The sequence below is a fragment of the Amblyraja radiata genome, chromosome 10 (assembly GCF_010909765.2).
Source record: "Amblyraja radiata isolate CabotCenter1 chromosome 10, sAmbRad1.1.pri, whole genome shotgun sequence".
NCBI classification, from domain to species: Eukaryota; Metazoa; Chordata; class Chondrichthyes; order Rajiformes; family Rajidae; genus Amblyraja; species Amblyraja radiata.
This window is the reverse complement of record NC_045965.1, coordinates 1,451,641-1,478,459: the sequence shown is the minus strand read 5'-3', so window position 1 is coordinate 1,478,459 and position 26,819 is coordinate 1,451,641. Positions and strand designations below refer to the sequence as shown.

Sequence of the window (26,819 nt, the reverse complement as noted above, 5' to 3'; positions counted from 1 at the left end):
GAGGGGAGAGAGAGAGAGGGGTTGAGAAGAGAGAGAGTGCATCCTGGAGGACAACCAGTGGCTGCTGGAAGTAAGTACCAAGCACTGGGTAGAAACGGTGGAAGATAGTGGACTTCAAATGGGGGTGGTTGGAGAAATCATCCGGCTTGCCTGCTAGATTTTCACTTACTGTAACTGCAGGAAAAATGTTCCTGATGTTGGGGGCGTTCAGAACCAGGGTTCACAGTTTAAGAATAAGGGGGGGGGGGGCAGTTAGGACTGAGATGAGGACAAACGTTCTTCACGTAGACAGTTGTGAATCTGTGGAATTCTCTGCCACAGAAGGTACAGAGGAGATTTACTAGAATGTTGCCTGGGTTTCAGCAACTAAGTTACAGAGAAAGGTTGAACAAGTTAGGGCTTTATTCTTTGGAGCGCAGAAGGTTAAGGGGGGACTTGATAGAGGTTTTTAAAATGATGAGAGGGATAGACAGAGTTGACGTGGAAAAGCTTTTCCCACTGAGAGTAGGGAAGATTCAAACAAGGGGACATGACTTCAGAATTAAGGGACTGAAGTTTAGGGGTAACATGAGGGGGAACTTCTTTACTCAGAGAGTGGTAGCTGTGTGGAATGAGCTTCCAGTGAAGGTGGTGGAGGCAGGTTCGTTTTTATCATTTAAAAATAAATTGGATAGTTATATGGATGGGAAAGGAATGGAGGGTTATGGTCTGAGCGCAGGTATATGGGACTAGGGGAGATTATGTGTTCGGCACGGACTAGAAGGGTCGAGATGGCCTGTTTCCGTGCTGTAATTGTTATATGGTTAAATGGTTATATATGGTAGTGCAGGCCAATTCACTGGATGTTTTTTTTTTTTTTTTTGAAAATATTTTTTATTGGAGATAGGTACATAACCAAAATACATCATTACATGTCCATTATTATTACATTGTCTCCAATACTTTTTACCTTTTTTTTTTTTTAAACTAGATAGAACTAAAGAGATAGATGAAGTAAAGAAAGAAAAGAAAGAGAAGAAAAACAAAAAACAAAAACAACAAACAAAAAAAAAAGGTAGTTAGAGAAGAATGGAAAAATTTGTTAAAATAAAAAAGACTTCATTCGAGATATTTTCGTACATTTCAGAGTATAATATTTCATCCATTCTTTAGCCCGCGTGCTAGTCAGGTTCCTGTGCTGAACCATTCTGACCCTTTAAGTAATCAATAAAAGGAGACCATGTTCCAACGAATGATTCCTGTTTATCCAACAGGGAAAATCTGATTCTTTCCACGTTTAAGGTCTCCGTCATTTCTATAATCCACATTTTGATTGTGGGGGCCGTAGGGCCTTTCCAAAATTTTAGAATTAATTTTTTTCCTGTTATTAAACTATAATCAATAAAGTTTCTTTGTGTTGTTCTAAGTGTTTGATTTAATTCTAATATTCCGAGTATTATTAATTTTGGATCTGGGTCCAATTGTATGCTGGTTACTTTAGATATTATACTAAAAATATTTACCCAGAATTTTTTTATTTTTATACAGTTTGCAAACATATGAGATAATGTAGCTTCTAAATGTTGACATTTATCACATATAGGTGAGATATGTTGAAAAATTTTATGTAGTTTTGTTTTTGAATAATGTAACCTATGTATTACTTTAAATTGTATTAGAGAATGTCTGGCGTTTAGTGAACACTGATGTATGTGTTGCAAACTTTCTTCCCAAGTATCTTTCGTTATTACTTGATTTAATTCTTTTTCCCATGTTTGTCTGTGTAAGTCCGTCGAGGGAATGTCACTGTCTAATAAAATATTGTATATATAAGATATTAATTTTTCTGTATTAGGATGTTTGTTCCAACATTCATCAAGAATTTCTGAATTTCTAATTCGAAAATTTTGGGAGTTCGATTTTACATAATCTCTAAGTTGAAGATATCTGAAATAATCATTTCCTCGAAGTCCATAAGTCTGTTGCAATTCCTGAAATGTCAGAAAAGTACCTTCCTTGTAAAGTTGTCCCATATTTTTAATTCCATAATTCTTCCATTGTGTAAAACCCCCGTCCAACCATGAAGGCTTAAACAAAGGATTATTCACAATTGGAAGAAAAAGTGATAAATTATCTAATTTTAATGTCTTTTTTAATTGTTTCCAGATTCGTATAGCACTAAATATTATAGGGTTTTCCCTATAAATTTTTTTGTTTAATTTAGACGTAGCAAATAATATCGAACCGATATCAAAAGGTAAACAATCTTCCTTTTCCATTTTTAACCAGTCTGGTTGATGATCTATTTCTTCCAACCAGAAATTCATATTTTTAATGTTAACTGCCCAGAAATAAAACAAAAAATTGGGTAAAACCAAGCCTCCATTTATTTTTGATTTACACAAGTGTCTTTTGTTTATCCTATGATTCTTATAATCCCAGAATTCACTGGATGTTTTCAAGAGAGAATCACATTTAATTCTTGGGGCTAACAACATCAAGGGATATGGGGAAAAAACAGGAAAGAGGTACTGATTTCAGATGAATAGCCATGATCATATTGAATGCAGTGCTGGCTCAAAGGGCCAATGGCCTATTCCTGCACCAATTTTCTATGTTTCTATGCTTGAGTATATGGCAATAAAACTCGATCACTTGATTTTGAAGCATTCATGCATGGTGGAGGTATAATGTAGTCATAGAGTGATACAGTGTGAAAACAGGCCCTTCGGTGCAACTTGCCCACACCCGCCAACATGTCCCAGCTACACCACCTGCTTTTGGTCCATACCTCCAAACCTGTCCTATCCATGTATCAGTCTAACTTTTTCTTAAATGTTGGGATGGTCCCTGCCTCAACTACCTCCTCTGGCAGCTTGTTCCATACACCCATCACCCTTTGTGTGGATAAAGTTACCTCTTAAAAATCTTAAAAATACAAAAAACATTGAAATCATACTTCTACAATCATACTAATACATCAAATTTCAAAATATTCCTACCCTTGGAGGGGGGACATCCTTCTTCCACACCCTCTCACCACTCGGTTGCTCCACTCCCTCACCGGGTACCCCCAAGGCCAGTGGTCAGTGATCGCACAGCCTCCCCCCTTTCGAAAACGCTCCAATCCAATTTAAAATATATAAATTGTATTCAAGTATAAGTTAAAAGACTCGCTGCAGTATGCACCATATTGCACAATTCCAATGGGAGAAGACTCGCTGCAGTATGCACCATATTGCACAATTCCAATGGGAGGGGGACACCCCACCCCGGTCGCTATGCTCCCTCGGGCTTGGTCTCTCGCAATTTCTCACTCCCAACTCTCACCCAATGTTGGCAGCCCTGCGTTTCGAAAAACTCTTGAAACTTTTTCCCAACAGATCCCAGGGTAAAATGTGTCTTGTAAACAATCCCAAATGCTACCTTTAGTTGCAATGATTAATAGCCCCAAATTGTCTATTTAAAGTACAGCAATGGGAAGAGCTAAGTTCCATTTGTCATAGTGGAGCTGGCGTGAAACATAGGCCTCAGAATGTAACCTTTTTTACTACCGAGCTGCAGTGGGCTGCAGAAACAAAGCAATTTCAAAGCAAAAAGATTATATCAGAGAAATCACATTTCATTAGCCAGAGTTCTACCCCTGTTAAACAACATCACAGCACAAAAATAATCTCAAGTGTCCTTGGTGTTAAAAGCAAATTAGGGTTCTTGTCTAAAAAAAAATTACATTTAAATGCCCATACTTTGTTTTCAGTCATCTTCCCACGTACAAAGCAAGGCATCGTTTGGAATGCTCTATGTTGTTCCCAGGAGTTCCAATACACCGTGATTTGTGATGAGGGTTTGAGATGTCAACAAAAGAGTTAAATGGCATTGTCAAATAAACACTGTTATCAGAGTAAATGGCCGCTGTGATAATTGTGGATAATAGCCACTTCCACACCTGTAGCCGGCCTTGGAATGTGACCTGATTCCATCCAGATCGTTGGGTCTGTACAGCAAGCGGTCTAACAAGGCTTTGTCTGGCACCCTCGCAGAAAAAGGACGCTTCATCAAATTGCCCCCAAATAGGAAATCTGAACCCAAGAGGTACGAAACGATCCCTGCTAAACCTTAAGTGCTGCAAAATAGAAGCACATTTCACGCAAGTGAAAGCTCTCCTTGTTCACCAGCTGCTTCCAAATGACGCAGAGACATAGTAGATTACAGCTTCACCACGAACTACCTCATCATCAGAGTTGGTAACAGCACTTGATGGCTGCTAACTAGCTGGTCTGCCTTTTGTGGGGATAAAAGAGAAGATGAAGTAAAGCAAGGGCTGCTGAACATCAATAAGATGCATCTCAGCAGCAATCTGATGGCCAGTAGAAAATGAATTAGAATGGAATAAAAAGAAACTGCAGATGCTGGTTTATACCAAAGATAAACACAAAATGCTGGAATAAAACTGTGGGTCAGGCAGCATCTCTGGAGAAAATGGATAGGTGATGTTGCGGGTTGGAATAGAAAATGAATAATAGGTTATAGAAGATAGTAATTGTTTCAATTATGTTGGGGCTGGGAGTCCAAGATGGTGGCGGTGGAAGGTGAAGGTTGGTGGCTGTGAACGGTCGTGAACTCACCTCCCGCGCCCACAAAATGTGCCCTAAAGTTCTGTGATCGCCTCAGGCAACTTCGGTGCACAGAAGCAGAGGGGTGGCTGGAAGCGATGTACAGTGGTCCGTTTGCGGTGGTCGTGTTGGCGGAGGCAGCTGCGGGAGGCCCTACAGCATCATGGTAAGCGAGCGGGTCGAGCACAGCCTGCGGCAACTGCACGGAGCAACGTTGGAAGGAGCCAACAGCAATGTGCTGGGCCAGGCCGAACCCTACTTCATTCATCCCGTGCCACCAGGATATCTTCTCAGTCTTCTAAGGAAGTAGCGGCGTTGCTGAGCTTTCTTTTTGATTGCATCAATGTGATCAGAGATATGGACGCTCAGGAACATGAAGGTGTTGACTTTCTCCACCGCATAACGTAGAGGCTAAGCTTGACAGAGTTACCCTCATGACCCGGCCACTATCTTGTGCTTAATAAACATCATTAATTGCTAATTATCAGGTTGCAGTTTGTGAAAACGAATGATAACATTTCACATCCACTGCTACGGTCACGGTGGCGCAGCGGTAGAGTTGCTGCCTTTCAGCGAATGCAGCTCCGGAGACCTGGGTTCCATCCTGACTACGGGTGCTGTCTGTACGGAGTTTGTACCTTCTCCCCGTGGGTTTTCTCCGCAATCTTTGGTTTCCCCCCCACACACTCCAAGTTTGTAGGTTAATTGGCTTGGTAAATGTAGAAATTGTCCTTAGTATGTGTAGGATAGTGTTGATGTGCGGGGATCGCTTGTCGGCGCAGACCTGGTGGGCCGAAGGGCCTGTTTCCGCGCTGTATCTCTAAACTACCGTACAGCCTTTGGCCATCTAAGGAAAAGAGTATTTGAAGATGAAGACTTTAAACACACGATCCGTCGACAGGACCCTTTGGAGACATAGCCCTCCTATACCCAGCACGACAAAATAGTGGAGAGATATGACCAATGCACTCCAACCTTTCTAATCCATTGACAAGTAGGCAAACCGATGTCAGCAATTTCTCCCTGGATAATATCCCAGCAAAGACTTTACGTTGACTAAGCTATAATCCATTCTGAATTTCCTACACCAGATTCCTGAAACAAGCTCTGCCCTGACAAGATTCAGGGACAGATTTTTCCCAGCTGTTATCAGGCAACTGAACCATCCTGTCACCAACTAGACAGTGGTCATGACCTCCCATCTGCTTCATTGGAGAACTTCAAACTATCTTTCATCAGACTTTACTGGACTTTTGCCGCACTGTGTCACTGAAGTCTAATGTCTGAATAGTCAGAAAATATTGTTTCATTAAGATGAAAATAGCAGTTTAGTAGAAGTATCACCTCTACATGCAAAGTATTGCACATTCTCAAAGATTACCAAGAACTGGGAAGTGCCATCAGAAGGTAGGTTTTTAAAAAATATTTCGGACATTTTCCACCAGGATTCAAACCTGAAGTGCAGGCTGTTGTCATACCAGTAACAACATATTCTTTCTGTACTTTTCAGTAATGTGGATCATTGTCTCTGAGGAACATAGAAATACCAACGTTAGGTGCTGTGCCCTTCAGGGGCATATTAATGGGTTAATTTCCCAAGTGTGGACTAATTAGTTGTGTTTAGCCCAGAGGGGAAACAAACTCAACAATTCACCATCATTGGCGCCAAATATCAATTACACATCTTTTTTTGTCAAGCTAAAAGAAATCAGGGATTATTTTTTAAAAAGCAGTGCGTTATTAACCTAAAATGCAAAAGGATAGAAACAAATGACAATAACATTTACAAGAAAAATATTACACTGTCTTCCAAATGTGGATTGACCAGCTGCACAAAGGAACTGCAGATGCTGGTTACATCGAAGATAGACACAAAATGCTGGAGTAACTCAACGGGACAGGCAGCATCTCTGGAGAGATGGAATGGGTGATGTTTCGGGTCGAGACCGAAGAAGGGTCTTGACCTGAAATGTAACCCATTCATTGTGACCAGCTGCAATTTGTCATCACTTTTCATGGAATTGCTCTCAGCTAGCAAGACACTACCGCAGGTATGTACAGAAACAAAATAATCAACTTAGGTGAGAGGTGAAAAGGAAACTTTACAGGCAGCCCACGTATTATCCGGTGGAAGGAGGGGGTGGCTTGCGTTCCTAAAAAAACAGATCAAATCGCGATTTCCCCCGGCACAAAGACTACTATCTACCTCATTGGAGACCCTTGGACTGTCTTTAACCAGACTTTACTGGACTTTGACTTGCAATAAACATTATTCCCTTTATCAAGTATCTGTACAATATGGAAGGCTCGATTGTAATCATGTATTGTCTTTCCGCTGACTGATTAGCATGTAACAAAATCTTTTCACTGTACCTTGGTACATGTGACAATTAACTAAACTAAACTAAAAGAAAGGGTGGCACAGTGGAAGAATTCCTAACCTGCAACTCAGGAGACCCGGGTTCAATCCTGACCACGGATGCTGTCTGTAAGGAGTTTGCATGTTCTCCCCATGATCTGCATGGGTTTTCTCCAGACCGCCGATTTCCTCCCACACTCCAAAGACGTGGAGGTTTGTAGGTTAATTGGCTTGGTAAACATGGGAAATTGTCCCTACTGTTTGTAGGATAGTTAATGTGCGGGAATGGATCACTGATCACTGCAGACTCGATGGGCAAAAGGGCCTGTTTCCGTGCTGTATCTCTAAACTAAACTAATCTAATCTAAAGGAGTGGAGCATAACCAGAATGGACTAGTTGGGCCAAATAGTTTGTTTCCAAGCAATGCTTTGTACCCCCATGCAATAAGGCAATAGAATATGTCCTGTGGTTTTTGTGATATAAATATAATATTGTAAAGCAAATTATATTTTTTCCACATGCACACTTAAAAAACAAACCAACTGAATCTCTTGCACAAACTGCAACTGCAGTTTATAAACAGGAATGTAAAGATGCCATCTCCAGTTACCTGAATATTGATTTCAGCTTTTTGTTCAAGCAACATCTTGACCAGGTCTTTGTGTCCTCGGTCACATGCCCAATGTAGTAGCGCTCTGCCCTAAGGAAGCAAATTAGTACAGATTTATTTACAGGCACTTCATGCAAAGTCGTCCACTTTGTTACAGAAAATAGAAATACAGCGCATATAAATATATATTGACTGTTTCTAAAGATAAAGTAACTCAACAACAGACATCAAGAAAGAATTTGACCAAAGATGGCAGCTGTAATCCATCAATGTTTTTCCTATTTATCATATTTTTCTCAACAACACCTGTTTAAAATTAATTACATCTCTAATTTCTTCAGTTCTGATAAAATATTAACTTAAAGGTTTACTCTTATTCTCTCTCTACATGTGTTCTTGCATTGCCTGGCCTGTTCTTGTATTGCCTGGCCTGTTGTCTAATTAGGCTGAGTATTTTTAATAAGAAGTTTTATTTCAGAATATCAGCATCTGTGGTATTTGCTATTAAATATGTTTCTCCCCACTGATCTTATTTCATAGGTGAGGAAGTTATGTTTCTTCCTTGATGTGCCAATACTAAGTATAAGTGGAAAGACCAACTCACTAAAATGGACTGGAGATGAAGTAATGAAGTGAAATGGCAAGGTCCAAGCTTCCAAAAAAATGCCTGAAGTGAGTCTTGTTGGGCTTGGCTAATAATTGCATGGTTGTGTTGCAGCCCAGCAGCTGCAGCCACAGTTTATACAGGGATCCATGAATTTACTGAAATCCTTGGTGTGCATGAGATGATGGATCTGGCTGGGTCAAAAGACAATTACATTACACAAATCAGGAAGGAGAAAGTGGATAGGTTGCTGGATTAAGACTAAGATAGAGCAACCATCACATTCGGATATGGTCTTGCATATAATCAGTTTCCTCCAGACACTACTACCAGTTTATTTTGTCTTTAAATATAATAAAGATTAAGGCCTTTCAACTGGTCATTCTGCAAAAGCTTAGTTGTGGTATATTAAGTCTTTGAATGCTGATTTTGTTGGTTGATTGTGTCCAATTATGTGATGGTGAATTCCTACAGATGTGCATTGGAGATTATCTGTCACTCATTCACAATCCATCACATTGTCAGGATACCTTACTGCCTAAACAATAGTAAAAACGAGCACAGTTAAGTACACAGGTTCATGCTATCCAAAGCTCAAACATAAGTACAACTTTATGCCAATGAAGAATTCATCCTTCATTGCGGACCAAGAATCAGATTTCTCGGAGTTTGAAACACAATTTCAATACCACAGCATGATGCTAAAATCTGAGCAATTGCTAAAATTACATCAAGTACCAGAGGAGGCGTTCTGGATGAAAGGGCAGATATTCGATCTGCGTTTTCAAATGAACCCTGCTGAATTCGACATGTCTCAATCCATGAATGAATAAGGACTATAGTTGCTCAAGTGTGTGACTAAATTTTATTCTTTTTTTCAAAGGGGAATGATGAGGATGGTGAGAGGAAGTGAAGCTTTACACAGATTGCTTTAATTTACTGTAACAGTATACTGCCCTCTGCTGCCCACCCCAGCCAATTCCTGTTCAATAAACATTCAAAAACACCCATCAAAAATGCAATTGAGCAACATTTTTAGGGACTTTCTGCCATGATAATAGACCTCTACACTGTTCTTCCAGTACTAGGCTGCACCGTGGTGCAGCGGTAGAGTTGTTCCCTTCCAGAGACGCGGGTTCAATCCTGGCTACAGATGCTGTCCGTACGCAGTTTGTACGTTCAACCCGTGGCCTGCATGGGTTTTCTCCGAGAACTTCGGTTTCCTCCCACATTCCAAAGGCGTACAGATTTGTAGGTTAATTGGCTTGGTATAATTGTAAAAACTATCCCTAGTGTAGGATCGTGTTAATGTGGGGGGATCGCTGGTCGGTGTGGACTCGGTGGGCCCATTCTATAGTTGCAGAGGAGGGAAGGCAGTGTCGTGTCTGGTTTACACATAACCTCTGCTGGGGTTCAGCAATCTATTCCAGTAGCAACAAACAGTTAGACTGGAGCTCCATTCAGTTCATTAAAACATTGGATTAGCTATTGAACTTTCATGGAGCGGAGCCTGGGGTTTCAAGGCATTTCTCCCTGAACTGGGGACACGTTGTTATTTAACTAAACAATAATGCAGTGAAAATCACAGCCTCTTCCCTGAGCCCGACCTGGATGTGCACCCATTTCTCCCTTCTCTCCCCCTCCCCCATCTATATTCCTGCCTTAGGCTTTAAATGTCATGCCTGTTCTATCCTTATCTCACTTTTAGTCTTCATCACTGGCCTGTGTTCAATCACCTGACATTCAACCCCCTCCCCCCCATACCTGTATCCACCTATCATTTGAAGCACTCCACCTATCTTCTAGCTCCCCCCCCCCCCCCCCACCCAAAACTAGTCTGAAGGGTCCCAATCCGAAACGTTGCCAATCCATGTTCTCCAGAGATACCTGCCTGATCCGCTGAGTTACTCCAGCACTCTGTGTCCTTTTGGGAAACCAGCATCTGCTGTTCCTTGTTTCTACATAGTAGGCTCAAAGGATTGGCAAGGCATCTTACAACACATTTAAGATTTAATCCAAATTCTCTCTCAAAAGTATGCTTTCTGTTTTATAGGTCTGAGCAGATGTAATGGTGGATTGATGTGTGATTGGTTCCCTTGTAGAGATGTCATTAAAAACAAGAACAAGATCATTTAAATTAAAAAATCAAATCCATAATTAATGTTGTTTTATTATTTACAGACAAAAATGTACTGACATTCTCCAGGCTTTTATAGAAATGTATAATTAAGAAAACGTTTAAAACAATGGGAAATAAAATGTATTGCACCTCGTTGAAATACTGCAGTGGTTGAGGACAATACACTGACTTCATTCTACAAGTGCATTGAGCCACTGCTTCAAAGAGGCAGCCAGTATCATCGGTGACACACATCACCCTGGCCACGCTCTCTTTCCACCCCTGCCATCGGGAAGAAGGTACAGGAGCCTGAAAACTGTAATGTCTAGGTTCAGGAGCAGCGTCTAGGTTCATGAGCAGCCTGAAATCTGTAACATCCAGGTTCAGGAACAGCTTCTTCCCCACAGCTATCAGGCTATTAAACACAACATCAAATAACAGTCTATTATTATTATTATTATTATTATTGCACCATATCTGTTTATTTATTGTGTATATATGGTCTATAGACACACTGAACTTTTATCATCCGTGTGGTACTATGTCTACATATTCTGTTGTGCTGCTGCAACCAAGAATTTCACTGTCTTATCTGGGGCACATGACATTAAAACTCTCTTGACTTCCCAACAATCATCAGGCTATTAAACACTACAACCTCCAAATAAGCTCCAAACTACATAGACTTGTGGGGGGGGTGGGGGGGGGGGGGATTGTTTTTGCATTATTATAATTGCTTGCTTGTGTTAACTAATGCCCCTGTCCCACTTAGGAAACCTGAACGGAAACCTCTGGACACTTTGCGCCCCACCCAAGGTTTCCGTGCGGTTCCTGAAGGTTGCAGGTGGTTGCCGGAGGTTGCAGGTAGTGGAAGCAGGTAGGGAGACTGATAAAAACCTCCGGGAACCGCACGGAAACCTTGGGTAGGGCGCAAAGTCTCCAGAGGTTTCCATTCAGGTTTCCTAAGTGGGACAGGGGCATTACTTTTTGTTGCTTATTATGATATACTACATTTTAATAGCTGCTGTGCTGCTGCAAGTAAGAATGTCATTGTTTCCCTTTTGATTGTCAACACTCTAGATTCTTGAGATTTCAGTACAGAATTTTTCCACAACCTCATTGGAATGTTTCCCTTCAGGTACGAAGGGAAAGGTTTCATTAGTGCAAAGTCAATTTTTATTTCTACAGTGAATTGTTTGCTAAGATTAAAAAACAGAGGAACTTATTTATTGTCAACTTTAAAACAAGTTTCCTGGATCAAAAATCAATGTTTAATATGAATTTGCAAACTATTGAGAATTTAAATGTATCAGCAAACTGGTTAATATAGAACGGAGTTCAACAAATGTCAATGCATTCAATGTATTGAGAAAGTATCACTGAACAACATACCTCCTCGTCCTTCTGGTTAATATCCACATTCTTAGATACAATAGCTTTACAAACATGATCAATGTTATTCTCTATGCAGTGATCAAAAATTGTTTTGTCTTCTTCCCTGCAAAATAAAGGAAGACAAATATTTTAATACAGGCTGCATGGAAGCACAAGCGAGATGGCAAAATGATTGGAAAAGTGTTTAGATGATGGATGACAGAGGTGGATACAACCAACTTCCACATCATAGTCTAGACAAAACCATAAGACCATTTACCTTACACTTTTCCACAAAATCCTTATGAAAATACAATCTTCATCGTTCAGTTGCAGGGCTTCAAGAGTTTAACAAAAATGATTTTAAAGAGGCCGCGTTCAATTCAAAAGATTCTGGATTTCCCCTCAGCAGTATTTTAAGGTCAGTCTCAGCTGACAATTCATTGAACCATATGGAGACTACTGCATTATTCAGACCACTAGTACTGAAATAATAATTTAAACCAAGCTTCTTCTGATCTAGACTAAAAATAAGCCAGCAGTTGATAGTTCCCTGCTTGACCAACAACGTTCTCTGAACTGGTTGCAACTTATTATGATGACTGACTGTTGTCACATGGAGGTACCAACTAATTTGAAACTCAATGTTATTTGAATACTGTTTGTGTTATGGTTCTTGCAGGGCTCAAAATTAACGGTTGCCCGGGTGCCAATGGCCACCTAAAGTCTCGCCTGGGCAACCTAAATGCCGTGTCATTTTCCCCGGCTTGGCAAGCGAAGGAAAGCTTGACTGATGTGGACAGCATAGGGCCTGATGCAAACTGTGTCGGCGTTTCTCAGAGAGCTCCTGTCTTATCCTTGTTCCCTGCCTTGTCCTGTGGAGTTGCTGCTTGTTTGTGAACCAGCGGCTCAGGCAGCGGATTGGCGTTCAACACCGCTGCAAATTGTTCTGTTGCTGTTGTTCCCTTAAAGGGCCTGTCCCACTTTGCGATTTTCTTTCGTCGACTGCGGAGCGTCAGTGATGGTTTTAAAGGGCGTCGGTCACTGACGCTTTGCAGTCACCGAAAAAAAATCGCAGCGCGGGACAGGCCCTTTAAGGGAACAACAGCAATAGAACAATTTGCAGCAGTGTCAAGCACCTGAGCCTCGTCTTCCCTTCTTCCCTTCCCCCCTCTTCCTCCCTTCTTCCCGCTCCATTCTTCTTCCCCTTCTCTACTCCCCCCTCCCCTCACATCCCCATCTCCCCCTCTCACTCCCTTCTCCAACCCCCCCCCCCCACTTTAATAATAATAATAATGGATGGGATTTATATAGCGCCTTTCTAATACTCAAGGCGCTTTACATCGCATTATTCATTCACTCCTCAGTCACACTCGGTGGTGGTAAGCTACTTCTGTAGCCACAGCTGCCCTGGGGCAGACTGACGGAAGCGTGGCTGCCAATCTGCGCCTACGGCCCCTCCGACCACCACCAATCACTCACACACATTCACACACAGGCAAAGGTGTGTGAAGTGTCTTGCCCAAGGACACAACGACAGTATGCACTCCATGCGGGATTCGAACCGGCTACCTTCCGGTTGCCAGCCGAACACTTAGCCCATTGTGCCATCTGTCGTCCCACTTTCCCCAACTTTCCCCATTTGTGGACCCAGCCTGCGACCAGCGATCCCCCGCACACTATCCCACACACGCTAGGGGCAATTTATACAAACCTTTAGAGTGCGAAGGTAACCCTAACCCTAACTCTTGATAAGCTTGGTATTTATAAATTGTCCCTAGCGTGTGTGGGATAGTGTGCAGGGGATCGCTGGTCGGTGTGGACTCGGTGTGCCGAAGGGCACTGTATCTCTGAACTAAATGTGACACAGGGGCCCCAGGGGTTGGACTCAAACCCCCAATATTCTGCATGGGAACTAAACTGTTGGCCACGAGTTATCCCAGAGGCAGATCTCTCTTCCAATAGTCTCTCCAAACCCCCAGAGGCAGCGGGCTTTTCAACTGGGTACAGACAATGTTGCCAATGTACCAGTGCCACCCACCTGCTCCGGACACTGAGTCTAAATACCCACCACCCATTTTGAAGCAAGGCAAGGGGCGGGGGGGGGGGGGGGGGGGGGTGGGGGTTGTTGTTACCAAAGTCTGCATTTATCCCATAGTCAATGTTACTAAAACAAATGATGTGGAGAAGACTTTGTCCAGTACTATCAGTGGGATCTAGCTGTCACAGGCTGGGTCCACAAATGGTCGGGGAAAGTGGGGAGGGGAGAGGGTTGGAGAATGGGAGAAGGGAGTGAGAGGGGGAGAAGGGGATGTGAAGGGGGGAGAGGGGAAGGGTAGGGGGGGAGTGGAGAAGGAGGGAAGAAGGGGGTGGGAAGGGGAAGAAGGGGGTGGAGAGGGGTGAGGGGAGTTCAGTCTACACTCACTGAATCCATCCCTGTGAAAAGTTAGAGACAGTGATTTGGATCTGGAAGTGGACCAATACAAAATAAAACGTAACGATTCAGACATCTTTTCATTTGCACAATTGATATTATTGTATTAATTTTAATATATTAATGTCTAAAATCCATGCATTGAAGGAAGAATATTTTACAGCCCATCTGTGGACCCGAACCCCAACCCTAACCGGGCATCACCCACAGGACAGCACATGTCAGTGTGTGACAGGGCGCACGATATGATGACACCCAAATGTCGCCCCTGGATTTTGAACATTCCAAAATTCTGGGGCGACGGAGACACCGTGCGTCACCTGCAGGTCACTACATGCGTCACGACCCGACCACGACGTGACAACCTCTTTTCAGGCTGTCGCCGAAAATGTCGCCCAAGTGGGACAGGCCCTTAAATCCCTCACCCCACGGGTGAAACTGCAGACACATGCCTGCGTTTGGTCCATAGCCCTCCAAACCCGTCCTATCCATGTACCTGTCTCTGTCCCTGTCTTTCTATCTGTCTCTGTCTCTCTCCGTCTCTGTCCCCATCTCTGTCTCTGCTCTTTCTATCTCTCTCTGTCTCTCACTCACCAGTTCTCCCCCACTTTGTCATCAGAAACCCACCCCGAAATGTGGGCATTGAAGCTCCCCCTAATGTTCCAGTGTATACGCCAAGTTGCTGAAAGGGTTGTTGTGACACAGCATGGTGTTCCTGAAGTCCCACACCAGAAGAGCTACCCAATATCTGCCCTCTCCTTGACCTCGTCCTTACCATATCGGCAAGTTCAGCTGAGGCTGAGCGAGGCTTCAGCCGGCTGAAGCAGCTGAAGACCACCATCAGAAGTTCCCTCCAGGACGACCAGGTGACGGACCAGCTTCTCATCATGCTGCATGCCAGTAACATCAAGAACTTTGATCCCCAGCCAGCCATCAGCTTGTGGCATGCAGGAGGGATGAGGACAAGGAGGCCTGACACGGGAGAATCTGTCTCGGGACCTCACCCTGACAGTGACAAGTCTGATGAGGAGGATGCTCTGCTCGAGAGCGACTCAGATGACAATTAAAGTGACTTTTACATGTATTTGAACAACTCTGTCTTTACTTTGCTTTTCAGGAGATGGTTTAAATATCAAGCAGAAAAGTTACACAAGTTCTCACAAATATAATGTTTCTGTTTATTTAAAGTTGATATCCCCCCCACCCCCCAAAAAAATAAAATAATAACCACTTCAGCCATTTTTATTGCCCTTCTGGGCAACCTCACTTGCCAAGTTCCATGATTGATTCAATATAGTCACCTACTTCCACGACTCATCTTCTTAGTGGGCACAGAGTAAAAGAGGTACAACGTACATTCAAAAGGATGGTGTAGGTCTGGTCAGGTAATAATAATAATAACAGTAACAAGTATGTTACAAGAAAAAGAAAATCAAAGTACACTTCCATTCTCTTTATTTCTTTTAAATTACAACATCCTAGAGCAGAAGAGATATATTATGTATTTATTTTTCCCCTCTTGATGTTGTTACTGTGTCTACCTTCAAAGGTGTCAAACAGATCGATTCAATTCTTTATTAACTTACTTTGCTGTGACTGGGCACAACAGAGATTGATGATTGAAGATTCAAGAGGAAAATAGCCATGCTATGGCCATGTCATGATAATTTTCGGTCCTTCACAGAAAACATGCTTGCATCAATCTGTAGTGTGCATGGTTAAGCATATATGTTACCATGGTCCAGGATTTATTGACACAGGTTGATCATACGCTGAATAATCCAACCACATTTTTGTTTGGAAGTGGAAAGAAATAATAGCAATTGCATTCATTGCAACGTGTAAAAATAGTGAGATACTTATTGTAATTTTGCTGCATGTCATTGTGGTATATATCATGTCTTGATTGTTGAATATGTTTAGTTTGTGACTTTATTTGAAACAGAAATAATATGTGAATGCTTCATTGAGTATAATTCCGACTGGTAACTACGCACTTCGTCCGAGCACATTATCGCACGTGTCATGTAAGCTGTCTTAAATGACCACCTAAATTCGGCAACCTAAAAAGCTGCCTAGGTTGCCAGGTTGGCAACAGTGAAAAAAAGTTAAGTGAGAGCCTTGTCTTGGGTTATATGATGAGGTTAATATGGTTTAAAAAATGGACCAGGTGAATCATGTATCATTCAGCTCCTGGAGGTATCTTTTCACCAATTTCCCTCTATCACCTGTAAAAAGGTAGAACCGATCGATGAGCATCAGTATGGCGGACAAATGTCAATTCCTTCTATTTTATCACTTTGGATCTTGTTCAACATAAATGAAGGGCTGGCACAAGGGCACATGTCAAAAGAGTGATGCATCAAGATGGAATCGATGAATACAAGCATTTAAAATGTTCAGTTCTGGGCACCATGGTGTAGGAAAAATGTTGTCAAGCTGGAACGGGTACAGAGAAGATTTACGAGGATGTTGCAAGGACTCAAGGGTCTAAGCTATAGGGAGAGGTTGAGTAGACTGGGACCCATTCCTTGGAGCACAGGAGGATGAGGGGTGATCTTATTGAGGTGTATAAACGCATGAGAGGAATAGATCGGGTAGATGCACAGTCTTTTGCCTAGAGTCAGCAAATCGAGGACAAGAGGACATAGGTTTAGGTTCTGCCGAGATGCTTGCTGGTATTAAACACCCTTCAAAACAAAATATAAAAGTACAGAAAAGAATGAAACTCCTGTCAGTCATTTCAGCCGTTCAGTAGCACACAAATGCAAACTCCCTGGTCTGTAGAACAATCAGCCATGTGATTAACTGGCAGGAAGAGCAGTAAAGAGCAAGGGTGAGAACCTCACATTTTTCCTTCATTTGTTTTTGAGATGTGAGTAACATATTGATGCACCTAGTTCATAAATCATAGGAATAGAATTAGACCATTTGGCCCATCAAGTCTACTCCACCATTCAATCATACTGATTTATCTTTCCCTCTCAACACCATGTTCTGCCTTCTCCCCATAACGCTCGTCACCCCCTACTAATCAAGTTTCTATCAATCTCTGACAAAAAAAACGACGACTTGGCCTCCACAGCCGTCTGTTTTCTCAGATTCCACAGATTCACCACCCCCTGACTAAATAAATTCCTCCTCATTTCTTTTCTAAAGGTATGTCCTTTTATTTTGAGGCTGTGCCCTCTGGTCTTAGACTCCCACTAGTGGAAACATCCTCTCCATATCCACTTTATCCAAGCCTTTCACTTTTGGTAAGTTTCAATGAGATCCCCCCTAATCCTTGTAAACTCTAGCAAGTACAGATCCAGTGCCATCAAATGCTCATAATACATTAACCCAATCATCCCTGGGATCATTCTCATATATCTCCCCTGAACTCTCTCCACAGCCGGTTGCTCCAGCTGTGTGTTACAGCATTTAGGATAATATAAGTATGGAATTTACGCCAGAGCCAAAAGATTTCCTTTCATAGAGTGATAGATTTCCTGGGGAGAACAATAATGACCACCTCCATTTGAGTGGAACTGGGGCTCAAAATATCTTTCTAGATTTTTAAGATTTGTCATGGAAAAATCCAAGCTCTCAGTCTCTGGGCTATTATTTCAGTAACGTACACACTCATACATTGTCTGTTTGTTAACCTACAACAGAGGAACTTTGTAATGACATTTCTATTCAGTTGCTTCAACCAGTGTTTTTTTAAATCCAGAAGACCCATTGTTGGAGGTAGACATTGACAGAATGAGAAAGGCGAAAGACAATTTCTCCCAATTAGCCCTTTACTATGTAACCTACTACAGTAATTAACATTTGCACACATTACTTTAGGTTTCAGTCTTAATTACAGGTGACCTTTACACTGGTGCGAAGGGTGTGACGTGATGGTACTATGAGTAGTTTGCCACAATATAACCTGTTCACATGCTCTATTCCTTATTCCTGATCTATCTTAGAAGATAGAACAGTACAGCACAGTGTTTGTGCCAAACATGATGCCAAGCTGAACTGATCTCATCTGCCCGCGAGTGATCCATATCCCTCTATTCCTGAAAAGCCATGTGCCTTTCCAAAAGCTTCTTAATTGCCACTATAGTATCTGCCTCCACCACCACTCCTTACAGGCCCCCACCACACTGTAACAAGTGTAAAAAATGTGCCCCAAATCTCCATTACATTTATCCCCTCCACCTTATAGCTATACCCTCTAGTGATGGCTTTGCCACTACACTCAATTGACTGACTGCAAAAGTCAATACCAATATCAAATTACATTGTACATAAATTACTCTATTTAGTACAGATGCACACCAGGTTATGGTTCAATTACATAAGTACAAAGTTTAAACAGTTTGGAGAAACGAGGAACTGGAGGATACTGGTTTACCAAAAAAGACACAAAGTGCTGGAGTAACTCAGCTCAGGCAGCATCCCCGGAGAACATGGATAGGTGATATTTCGGTTTGGGACCCTTATTTCATCTAATCAGTTGATTCAACCAATAATCTTTTTTTAAAATTCAGATGATCCATTGTCGGAAATAGATAATGACAGAAAGAGAAAGGGGAAAAATGAAAGAAGGGGCCCGACCTGTAACGTCATCTATCCATGTACTTCAGGGATGCTGCCTGACCCGCTAACTTACTCCATCCAGTACCTTGTGTCTTTTAAACAGTTTCTATTCTGATAACATGGTATGGTGGAAAGCATCCATTGGAAGGCAATAGTTTTGTTTAGTTTGGTTTATTATTGTCTTGTGTATAATATTGTCTTTGAGGTATAATAAAAAGGTTTTTGTTACGTGCTATCCAGTCAGTAAAAAGACTATACATGATTACAATCAAGCCATCCATAGTGTACAGATACAGGAAAAATGGTTTAGTTTCAGGATAACGTTTAGTGCAAGATAAAGTCAATTGGTGCAAGATAAAGTAAAGAGAGAGCTAGATAGAGCTCTTAAAAATAGCGGAGTCAGGGGATATGTGGAGAAGGCAGGAACGGGGTACTGATTGGGGATGATCAGCCATGATCACATTGAATGGTGGTGTTGGCTTGAAGGGCCAAATGGCCTACTCCTGCACCTATTGTCTATAAAGAAAGTTCAAATGTCTCCAATGAGGTAGATGGGAGGTCAGGACCGCTCTCCAGCTAGTGAGACGACGGTTCAGTTGGCTGATAACAGTTGGTAAGAAACAATCCCTGAATCTGGACGTATGCCTTTTCAAACCTCTATACCTCTTGCCTGATGGGAGAGGGGAGAAGAGGGAGTGAACAGGGGGTGAGACTGGTCCTTGATTATGCTGCTGGCCAACATAACAGTAACAAGAATAAAACAAGTTCATGTGACTGTGTATTGCATCATAGGGAAAATGTAATTGTGAGAAAGACCTGTCAATGTAAGAATGAATGACTGGGGTAAACAGGAGGCTCAACCTGCGACTAATGTGATACTGCTGAAAGATGACACATGAGAAGAACATGTTCAAGGCTGAGTCCACATAGGATTCCTGCAATAGTTATTGTTTATGTTGAGACATCCCTGGGGAGAATTTTTCACTTAATCTATAATTATCTCTCGGCTTTAATCACTTCCCTACTTCAGAGGCTACATTGCGCAGGCTGCAAGAAAGCTCATTAACTTAGCGCATCTCTTCTCCCCTGTCACTGCCGCTGTTTAATTGCAATGTGTGAATATTATCTATTGCCACAACTGTGATTTTATTCATAATAAAGAGGAGGGGGGTGAGGGTGATGTGGAGAGGGTCTCCAAGGCACAAGTCACAGCCGATTCACAGCTTTTTAATTATTTTGTGGCCAGACGCTTCTTGCAAGTTGAATAAATTGGTAACTGAGTTTATTCCCTCTTGTACCCAGATGTCAATTCCTGAAAAGGGTTGGAGGGGGAGGGTGGGCTAGGTGGCAAAGCATTCGATACTCTGTGTAATGTGTAAATAGCCCTCCATCCCGCTGATAATTCAGGATGAGCTGCCAAAACAGTTCATCTGTCTGTCAGAGTAACTAATCAGCCCATCACGAAGACTCGGTGGATTAGCCAAGATTGGTCCCAGGGTCCGGTTGGCTGCAGGAGTCGGTGGTGAAACAGTGCGGAGTCCAAGTTTAGTTAGACGTGAGGTCTGCTACAAGGGTTGGAGGCTCGAGACAGATTTAAATCTTCCCCCAAGCGTAAACTGTTAAGCGAGCACTAAATGCAACAATCAAACCCATACCACAGTTCAGCTATTCACTGAGAAGGCCAACTTAGGAGCAACCTCAGACACTCAATTCATAAAACAAACAATTGCAAAGATCCTAAATGGGCACAGAGTGCTGGAGTAACTCAGCGGGTCAGGCAGCATCTCTGGAGAACATGGATAGGTGATGTTTTGGGTCGAGACATTTTGTGTAAACCAGCATCTGCAGTTCCTTGTTTCTACCTTTTGGATGTCAAGTTCCTTGTGTCTGTGCAGCAACTGATATACAGTGATGAAAACTGCTCTTTGAAAAATCAATAAGACATTTATTTGTAAACTAATTTACAGTAAGCTGTTCTGCTTTGCAGCACCCTCACATCTTTGAAGACCCAACATCTTGACTCTACTTCCCTCTCCACAGATGTTGCCAGGTCCACAAAGTTTTTTAATTTAGTTCTATTTATTATTATCATGTGTACTGAAGTACAATGAGCAGCTTTTGTCCACGTGCTATCCAGTCAAAGAAAAGACTGCACATTATTACAATCATGCCGTCCACAGTGTTCAGATTAAGAATAGAGGGTGCAACATTTAGTACAAGATAAAGTCCGATAAAGTCCAATTAAATATAGTACAAATGTCTCCAATGAGATAGATGGGTCAGGACCACACTCCTGGATGAGAGGACCATTCAGTTCTCTGATAACAGATGGGAAGAAATTGTGCCTGAATCTGGAGGTGTGTGTTTTCAAACGTTTGTACCTCTTGTCTGATGGGAGAGGGGAGACGAGGGAGTGACCAGGGTGAGACTGGTCCTTGATTATGCATGCGGGTGACCTTGCCGAGGCAGTGTGAAGTGTAGATGGAGTCAATGGTAGGGAGGTTGGTTTGTGTGACAGTCTGGGCTACGTCTACAACTCTCTGCAATTTCTTGCGGTCTTGGATGGAGTCGTTCTCAAACCAAGCTGTGATGCATCCTGATACAATTCTTTGTACGGTGCCACTGTAGACGTTGGTGAGGGTTGTTGGGGACATTAATCTGTTTTAGGATTTCCAGCATCTGCAATTTGTTAACCTTCCCCTCGCTACTGTTTGAATCCTTACACCAGGAAGGCTCTCAAACTTGCCAGTGAGTGTGGTAAAACTCTTGCTTTCCCAAAAATATCACTTGCTCAAAGGACATACGGATCAGGTTGTTTTAGAGGGCTAATCTATCTTGACATGTGGTGGAATCATTGGGACTGGAAAACTAATTGCCGACTGCACACAAGTGACTGCTTTGTATTGTATCAGCCAATGATGGTAAAATAAATTAAAGTAGTCATCCCACAAGATAGAATATAAAACTTGGGAAGCAAATGATTCAAGATTAGAATCCTTGGATTCAACTCGTCCATTTTCCATTCCATCCCTCCTATGTTGCCCAAAATCCAATGCAAAGGTCTAATTTAATCATGCACGAATCCCCTCTTCAGCTTTTCTTCTTCATTTTTAAAATCAAAAAGTCTCTCTCCTTCATCCTGCGTCCTGCACCATTCCCAGAACCACCGCAAAGTGACTATAAGAGCAAGCTTCCTTTACAAACTCTGTTAATGAGACTAAAGGGCCTGTCCCACTTTCACGACCTCTGCCGAGTTTGCCCTTGACTCATACTCGCAGCATGGTCGTCACGAGGTCGTGGGCAGGCCGTGATGCTAGTCGTAGGTACACGTGGGATCAAGTAGGTCGGGGCGTTTTTCTAGCCTGATGAAAAATGTCCACGAGTAAAAAAGGGGGTGAATTAGGTCGTGAAAGTGGGACAGGCCCTTAATACAACTCAACATTGATTTAATCCAGGAATGATCTCGGAGGGAACTCCCTTCCACTTTAATACATTGGAGTCAAACTTGCAAATCACGACTGATAAAGGTAAAAATAGAACAATAAAGCACTAGCAGTTTTTATCCTCTGGCAACCTCATAGCTTTTGAGTGAAAATACCAGGTTGGGCAGTTTAGACTTTAGAGATACAGTATTTAGAAAATTCATAATGGCAGATGCAGGTTTTATTCAGAAAGTATCACGGTGGTTATGAAAGTTAAGTTTAGTTTAGAAACACAACCATGGAAACTCGGCCTACCACATCCGCACTGGCCAGTGATCACCCATATACTAACACTATCCTACACATTATGGACAGTTTTGACAACTTTACAAAACCAATTAACCTAAAACCCTGTATGTCTTTGGAGTTTGGGAGGAAACCAGAGCCCCGGAGAAAACCCACGCGGTCACAGGGAGAAAGGACGAACTCTGTGCAGACAGCACCAGTAGTCAGGGTGGAACCCCGGTGTCTGGCACTGTGAGGTGGCGAGTCCATCACTGCGCCACTGCCAACAACTGTAGAACACAGAACATAGAAAAGTGCAGCACAGGAACAGGCCCATTTAGCCCACAATATCTCTGCTGAAAATGTGGCACGATAAAGCAAACTTTATCTGCCTGCACGTGATGCATATTCCTCCATTCCCTGCATATCCATATGCCTACCCAAAAGCCTCTTAAACCATCATCGCATCTGCCTCCACCACCGTCCCTGGTAAATATGTGTACCCTGCAATAATTCTGCCCCCTCTCCACCCTTGAAGTTGCAACAACACTGTCCAAAGAAAAATCCCTTGGGATCATTCTCATCTCATCAGTTAAGGATAGGCTGAAAATAGCTTCCAGCAATTGACTGATTGTGTGCTTACTTACTGTTCCATAAAATTCCCTGACTGATTCCACCTCAGAGGTTGTGGTGACACTTATTTTCTTCTCTCCACCTTGACTCCCACGTGGCCCAGCGGTGATTGAATCTCGCCATGTGGGAATCACAGGTGCAAACATGCGTCCAATCACCGTGGCCCAGTGCACTGGGAGCGACAGAGCACTCTGCCTAAATATTCATCACAATCATTATTAACCATATAATATAACCATATAACAATTACAGCACGGAAACAGGCCATCTCGACCCCTCTAGTCCGTGCCGAACACATAATCTCCCCTAGTCCCATATACCTGCGCTCAGACCATAACCCTCCATTCCTTTCCCATCCATATAACTATCCAATTTATTTTTAAATGATAAAAACGAACCTGCCTCCACCACCTTCACTGGAAGCTCATTCCACACAGCTACCACTCTCTGAGTAAAGAAGTTCCCCCTCATGTTACCCCTAAACTTCAGTCCCTTAATTCTCAAGTCATGTCCCCTTGTTTGAATCTTCCCTACTCTCAGTGGGAAAAGCTTTTCCACGTCAACTCTGTCTATCCCTCTCATCATTTTAAAAACCTCTATCAAGTCCCCCCTTAACCTTCTGCGCTCCAAAGAATAAAGCCCTAACTTGTTCAACCTTTCTCTGTAACTTAGTTGCTGAAACCCAGGCAACATTCTAGTAAATCTCCTCTGTACTCTCTCTATTTTGTTGACATCCTTCCTATAATTAGGCGACCAAAATTGTACACCATACTCCAGAATTGGCCTCACCAATGCCTTGTACAATTTTAACATTACATCCCAACTTCTATACTCAATGCTCTGATTTATAAAGGCCAGCACACCAAAAGCTTTCTTTACCACCCTATCTACATGAGATTCCACTTTCATGGAACTGTGCACAGTTATTCCCAGATCCCTCTGTTCACCTACATTCTTCAATTCCCTACCATTTACCATGTACGTCCTATTTTGATTTGTCCTGCCAAGATGTAGCACCTCACACTTATCAGCATTAAACTCCATCTGCCATCTTTCAGCCCACTCTTCCAACTGGCATAAATCTCTCTGTAGACTTTGAAACTCTTCTTCATTACCCGCAACCCCACCTATCTTAGTATCATCTGCATACTTACTAATCCAATTTACCACACCATCGTCCAGATCATTGATGTACATGACAAACAACAGTGGACCCAACACAGATCCCTGTGGCACCCCACTCGTCACTGGCCTCCAACCTGACAAACAACCATCCACCATTACTCTCTGGCATCTCCCATTCAGCCACTGTTGAATCCATCTTGCTACTCCACCATTAATACCCAACCATTGAACCTTCTTAACCAACCTTCCATGAGGAACCTTGTCAAAGGCCTTACTGAAGTCCATATACACAACATCCACTGCTTTACCCTCATCAATTTCCCGAGTAACATCTTCAAAAAATTCAAGAAGATTAGTTAAACATGACCTTCCAGGCACAAATCCATGTTGACTGTTCCTAATCAGACCCTGTTTATCCAGATGCTTATATATATTATCTCTAAGTATTCTTTCCATTAATTTGCCCACCACTGACGTCAAACTAACAGGTCTATAATTGCTAGGTTTACTCTTAGACCCCTTTTTAAACAATGGAACAACATGCGCAGTACGCCAATCCTCCGGCACTATTCCCGTTTCTAATGACATTTGAAATATTTTTGCCATAGCCCCTGCTATTTCTACACTAACTTCCCTCAATGTCCTAGGGAATATCCTGTCCGGACCTGGAGACTTATCCACTTTTATATTTCTCAAAAGTGTCAGTACTTCCTCTTCTTTGATCCTCATAGTTTCCATAGCTACTCTACTTGTTTCCCTTACCTCACATAATTCAATATCCTTCTCCTTGGTGAATACCGAAGAAAAGAAACTGTTCAATATCTCCCCCATCTCTTTTGGCTCTGCAGATAGTTGGCCACTCTGACTCTCTAATGGACCAATTTTATCCCTCGTTATCCTTTTGCTATTAATATAGCGGTAGAAACCCTTCGGATTTACTTTTACCTTACTTGCCAAAGCAACCTCATATCTTCTTTTAGCTTTTCTAATTTCTTGGGATCATTCAGCTTATTTCAGCTTCATTAAACACCATAAGCATCTTTTAAATCTGGGATTTTGAATTTCTACATAACCTTTTGAAACTGTTTGCACTACTCTTCATTCTTCTATTTACTCCTGAATATTCCAAAAACATTTGCCATATTTCAGGTGAAAAGCTGAAGTGGGTGGGGGGGGGGGGGGCTGGGGGTCGGCTGCCCTGCCAGCAGCGTGTTCGGCATTCTACTTTTTTAGTATTTTTTAGTGTGTTTTAGTGTCTCTCGGTGTGTCTTGTGTGGGGGGTGGTGAGGGGGGGGGAACGTGGGGAAACGCTTTTGGTCGCCTCCTCCAAGGAGAGACGACTTTTTCCATGTCGCCTCCCTCGCAGCCTAACACCATGGATTGGTGCGGCCTTTCCTGGAGTCGGGCACGGAGCTTCAGCAGCGGGCGCAGCGTGGACTTTTTTCATCGCAGAGCGGGCGAACCCATGCCGGGGTCGCCAGAAGGGGGTGCTCCGATCACTGGCCCGTGGATTGTTACAGCCTGAAGCTGCGGTCTGCGGAGCTTCTGGCCGCGGAGCCTGGGATACCTAGTTGGGGATCCCCGGAGAAGAGCTCCGACCGCCGGCCCGCGGCCTACAACATCTTGCAACGTCTGCGGTGCTTCTAGCTGCGGGCGCGGTGTGGACTTACCATCCGGAGCGGGATCCCTCGCCGGGGATCCATGGATAAGAGCTCCGACCGCCAGCCTGCAGCCTACAACATGCTGAAGCCACCGGTAGGGAAGCACCGATTCGGGACTTACCTCCCAGACGAGAGGGCCTGTACATCTAGCCGCCTGCAGCGGCGACTTATGGCCCCGACCACGGGGAACAATGGAGGAGGACTGACTGTACTTTATGCCTTCCACCACAGTGAAGAATGCTGTGGTGGATGTTTGTGTTAAATTTTTATTGTGTATTGTGTGTTCTTTTTTATTGTACCGCTGCTGGCAAATTAATTTCACTGCACTTTATTGTGCATGTAACCATATAACCATATAACCATATAACAATTACAGCACGGAAACAGGCCATCTCGACCCCTCTAGTCCGTGCCGAACACATAGTCTCCCCTAGTCCCATATACCTGCGCTCAGACCATAACCCTCCATTCCTTTCCCATCCATATAACTATCCAATTTATTTTTAAATGATAAAAACGAACCTGCCTCCACCACCTTCACTGGAAGCTCATTCCACACAGCTACCACTCTCTGAGTAAAGAAGTTCCCCCTCATGTTACCCCTAAACTTCAGTCCCTTAATTCTCAAGTCATGTCCCCTTGTTTGAATCTTCCCTACTCTCAGTGGGAAAAGCTTTTCCACGTCAACTCTGTCTATCCCTCTCATCATTTTAAAAACCTCTATCAAGTCCCCCCTTAACCTTCTGCGCTCCAAAGAATAAAGCCCTAACTTGTTCATGTGATGAATAAATCTGATTAATTGATTGAGTGATTGATTGAAGTTTAGGAGCTTCTCATACTTTTTTTCTCAGCTGGAATCCTCTCCCATTTTTAGTCTGAAGTAGGGTCTCAACTCAAAAGTCCGCCTATCCATGTTCCGCAGAGATGCTGCCAGACCTGCTGAGTTACTCCAGCACTTTGTGTGCGACACAAGATTCCAGGATCTGCAGTTATATGTGCCTCCATTTTACTGTTCCACTGTCACA

General features: G+C 42.8%; 1 protein-coding gene across 2 annotated transcripts in view; it reads right to left on the bottom strand.

Annotated features, from left to right (window-relative positions):
* c10h1orf21 (chromosome 10 C1orf21 homolog) overlaps window positions 1–26,819 on the bottom strand; it is a 448,119-nt gene that overhangs the window by 113,445 nt on the left and 307,855 nt on the right. For both annotated transcript variants that reach the window (XM_033027870.1, XM_033027871.1), the window contains 2 exons: window positions 11,678–11,783; window positions 7,563–7,652 (listed from right to left, as the gene is read on the bottom strand). In XM_033027870.1, the coding sequence (XP_032883761.1) occupies window positions 7,563–7,652; window positions 11,678–11,783 (196 nt within the window). The remainder of the gene's footprint in view (window positions 1–7,562; window positions 7,653–11,677; window positions 11,784–26,819) is intronic.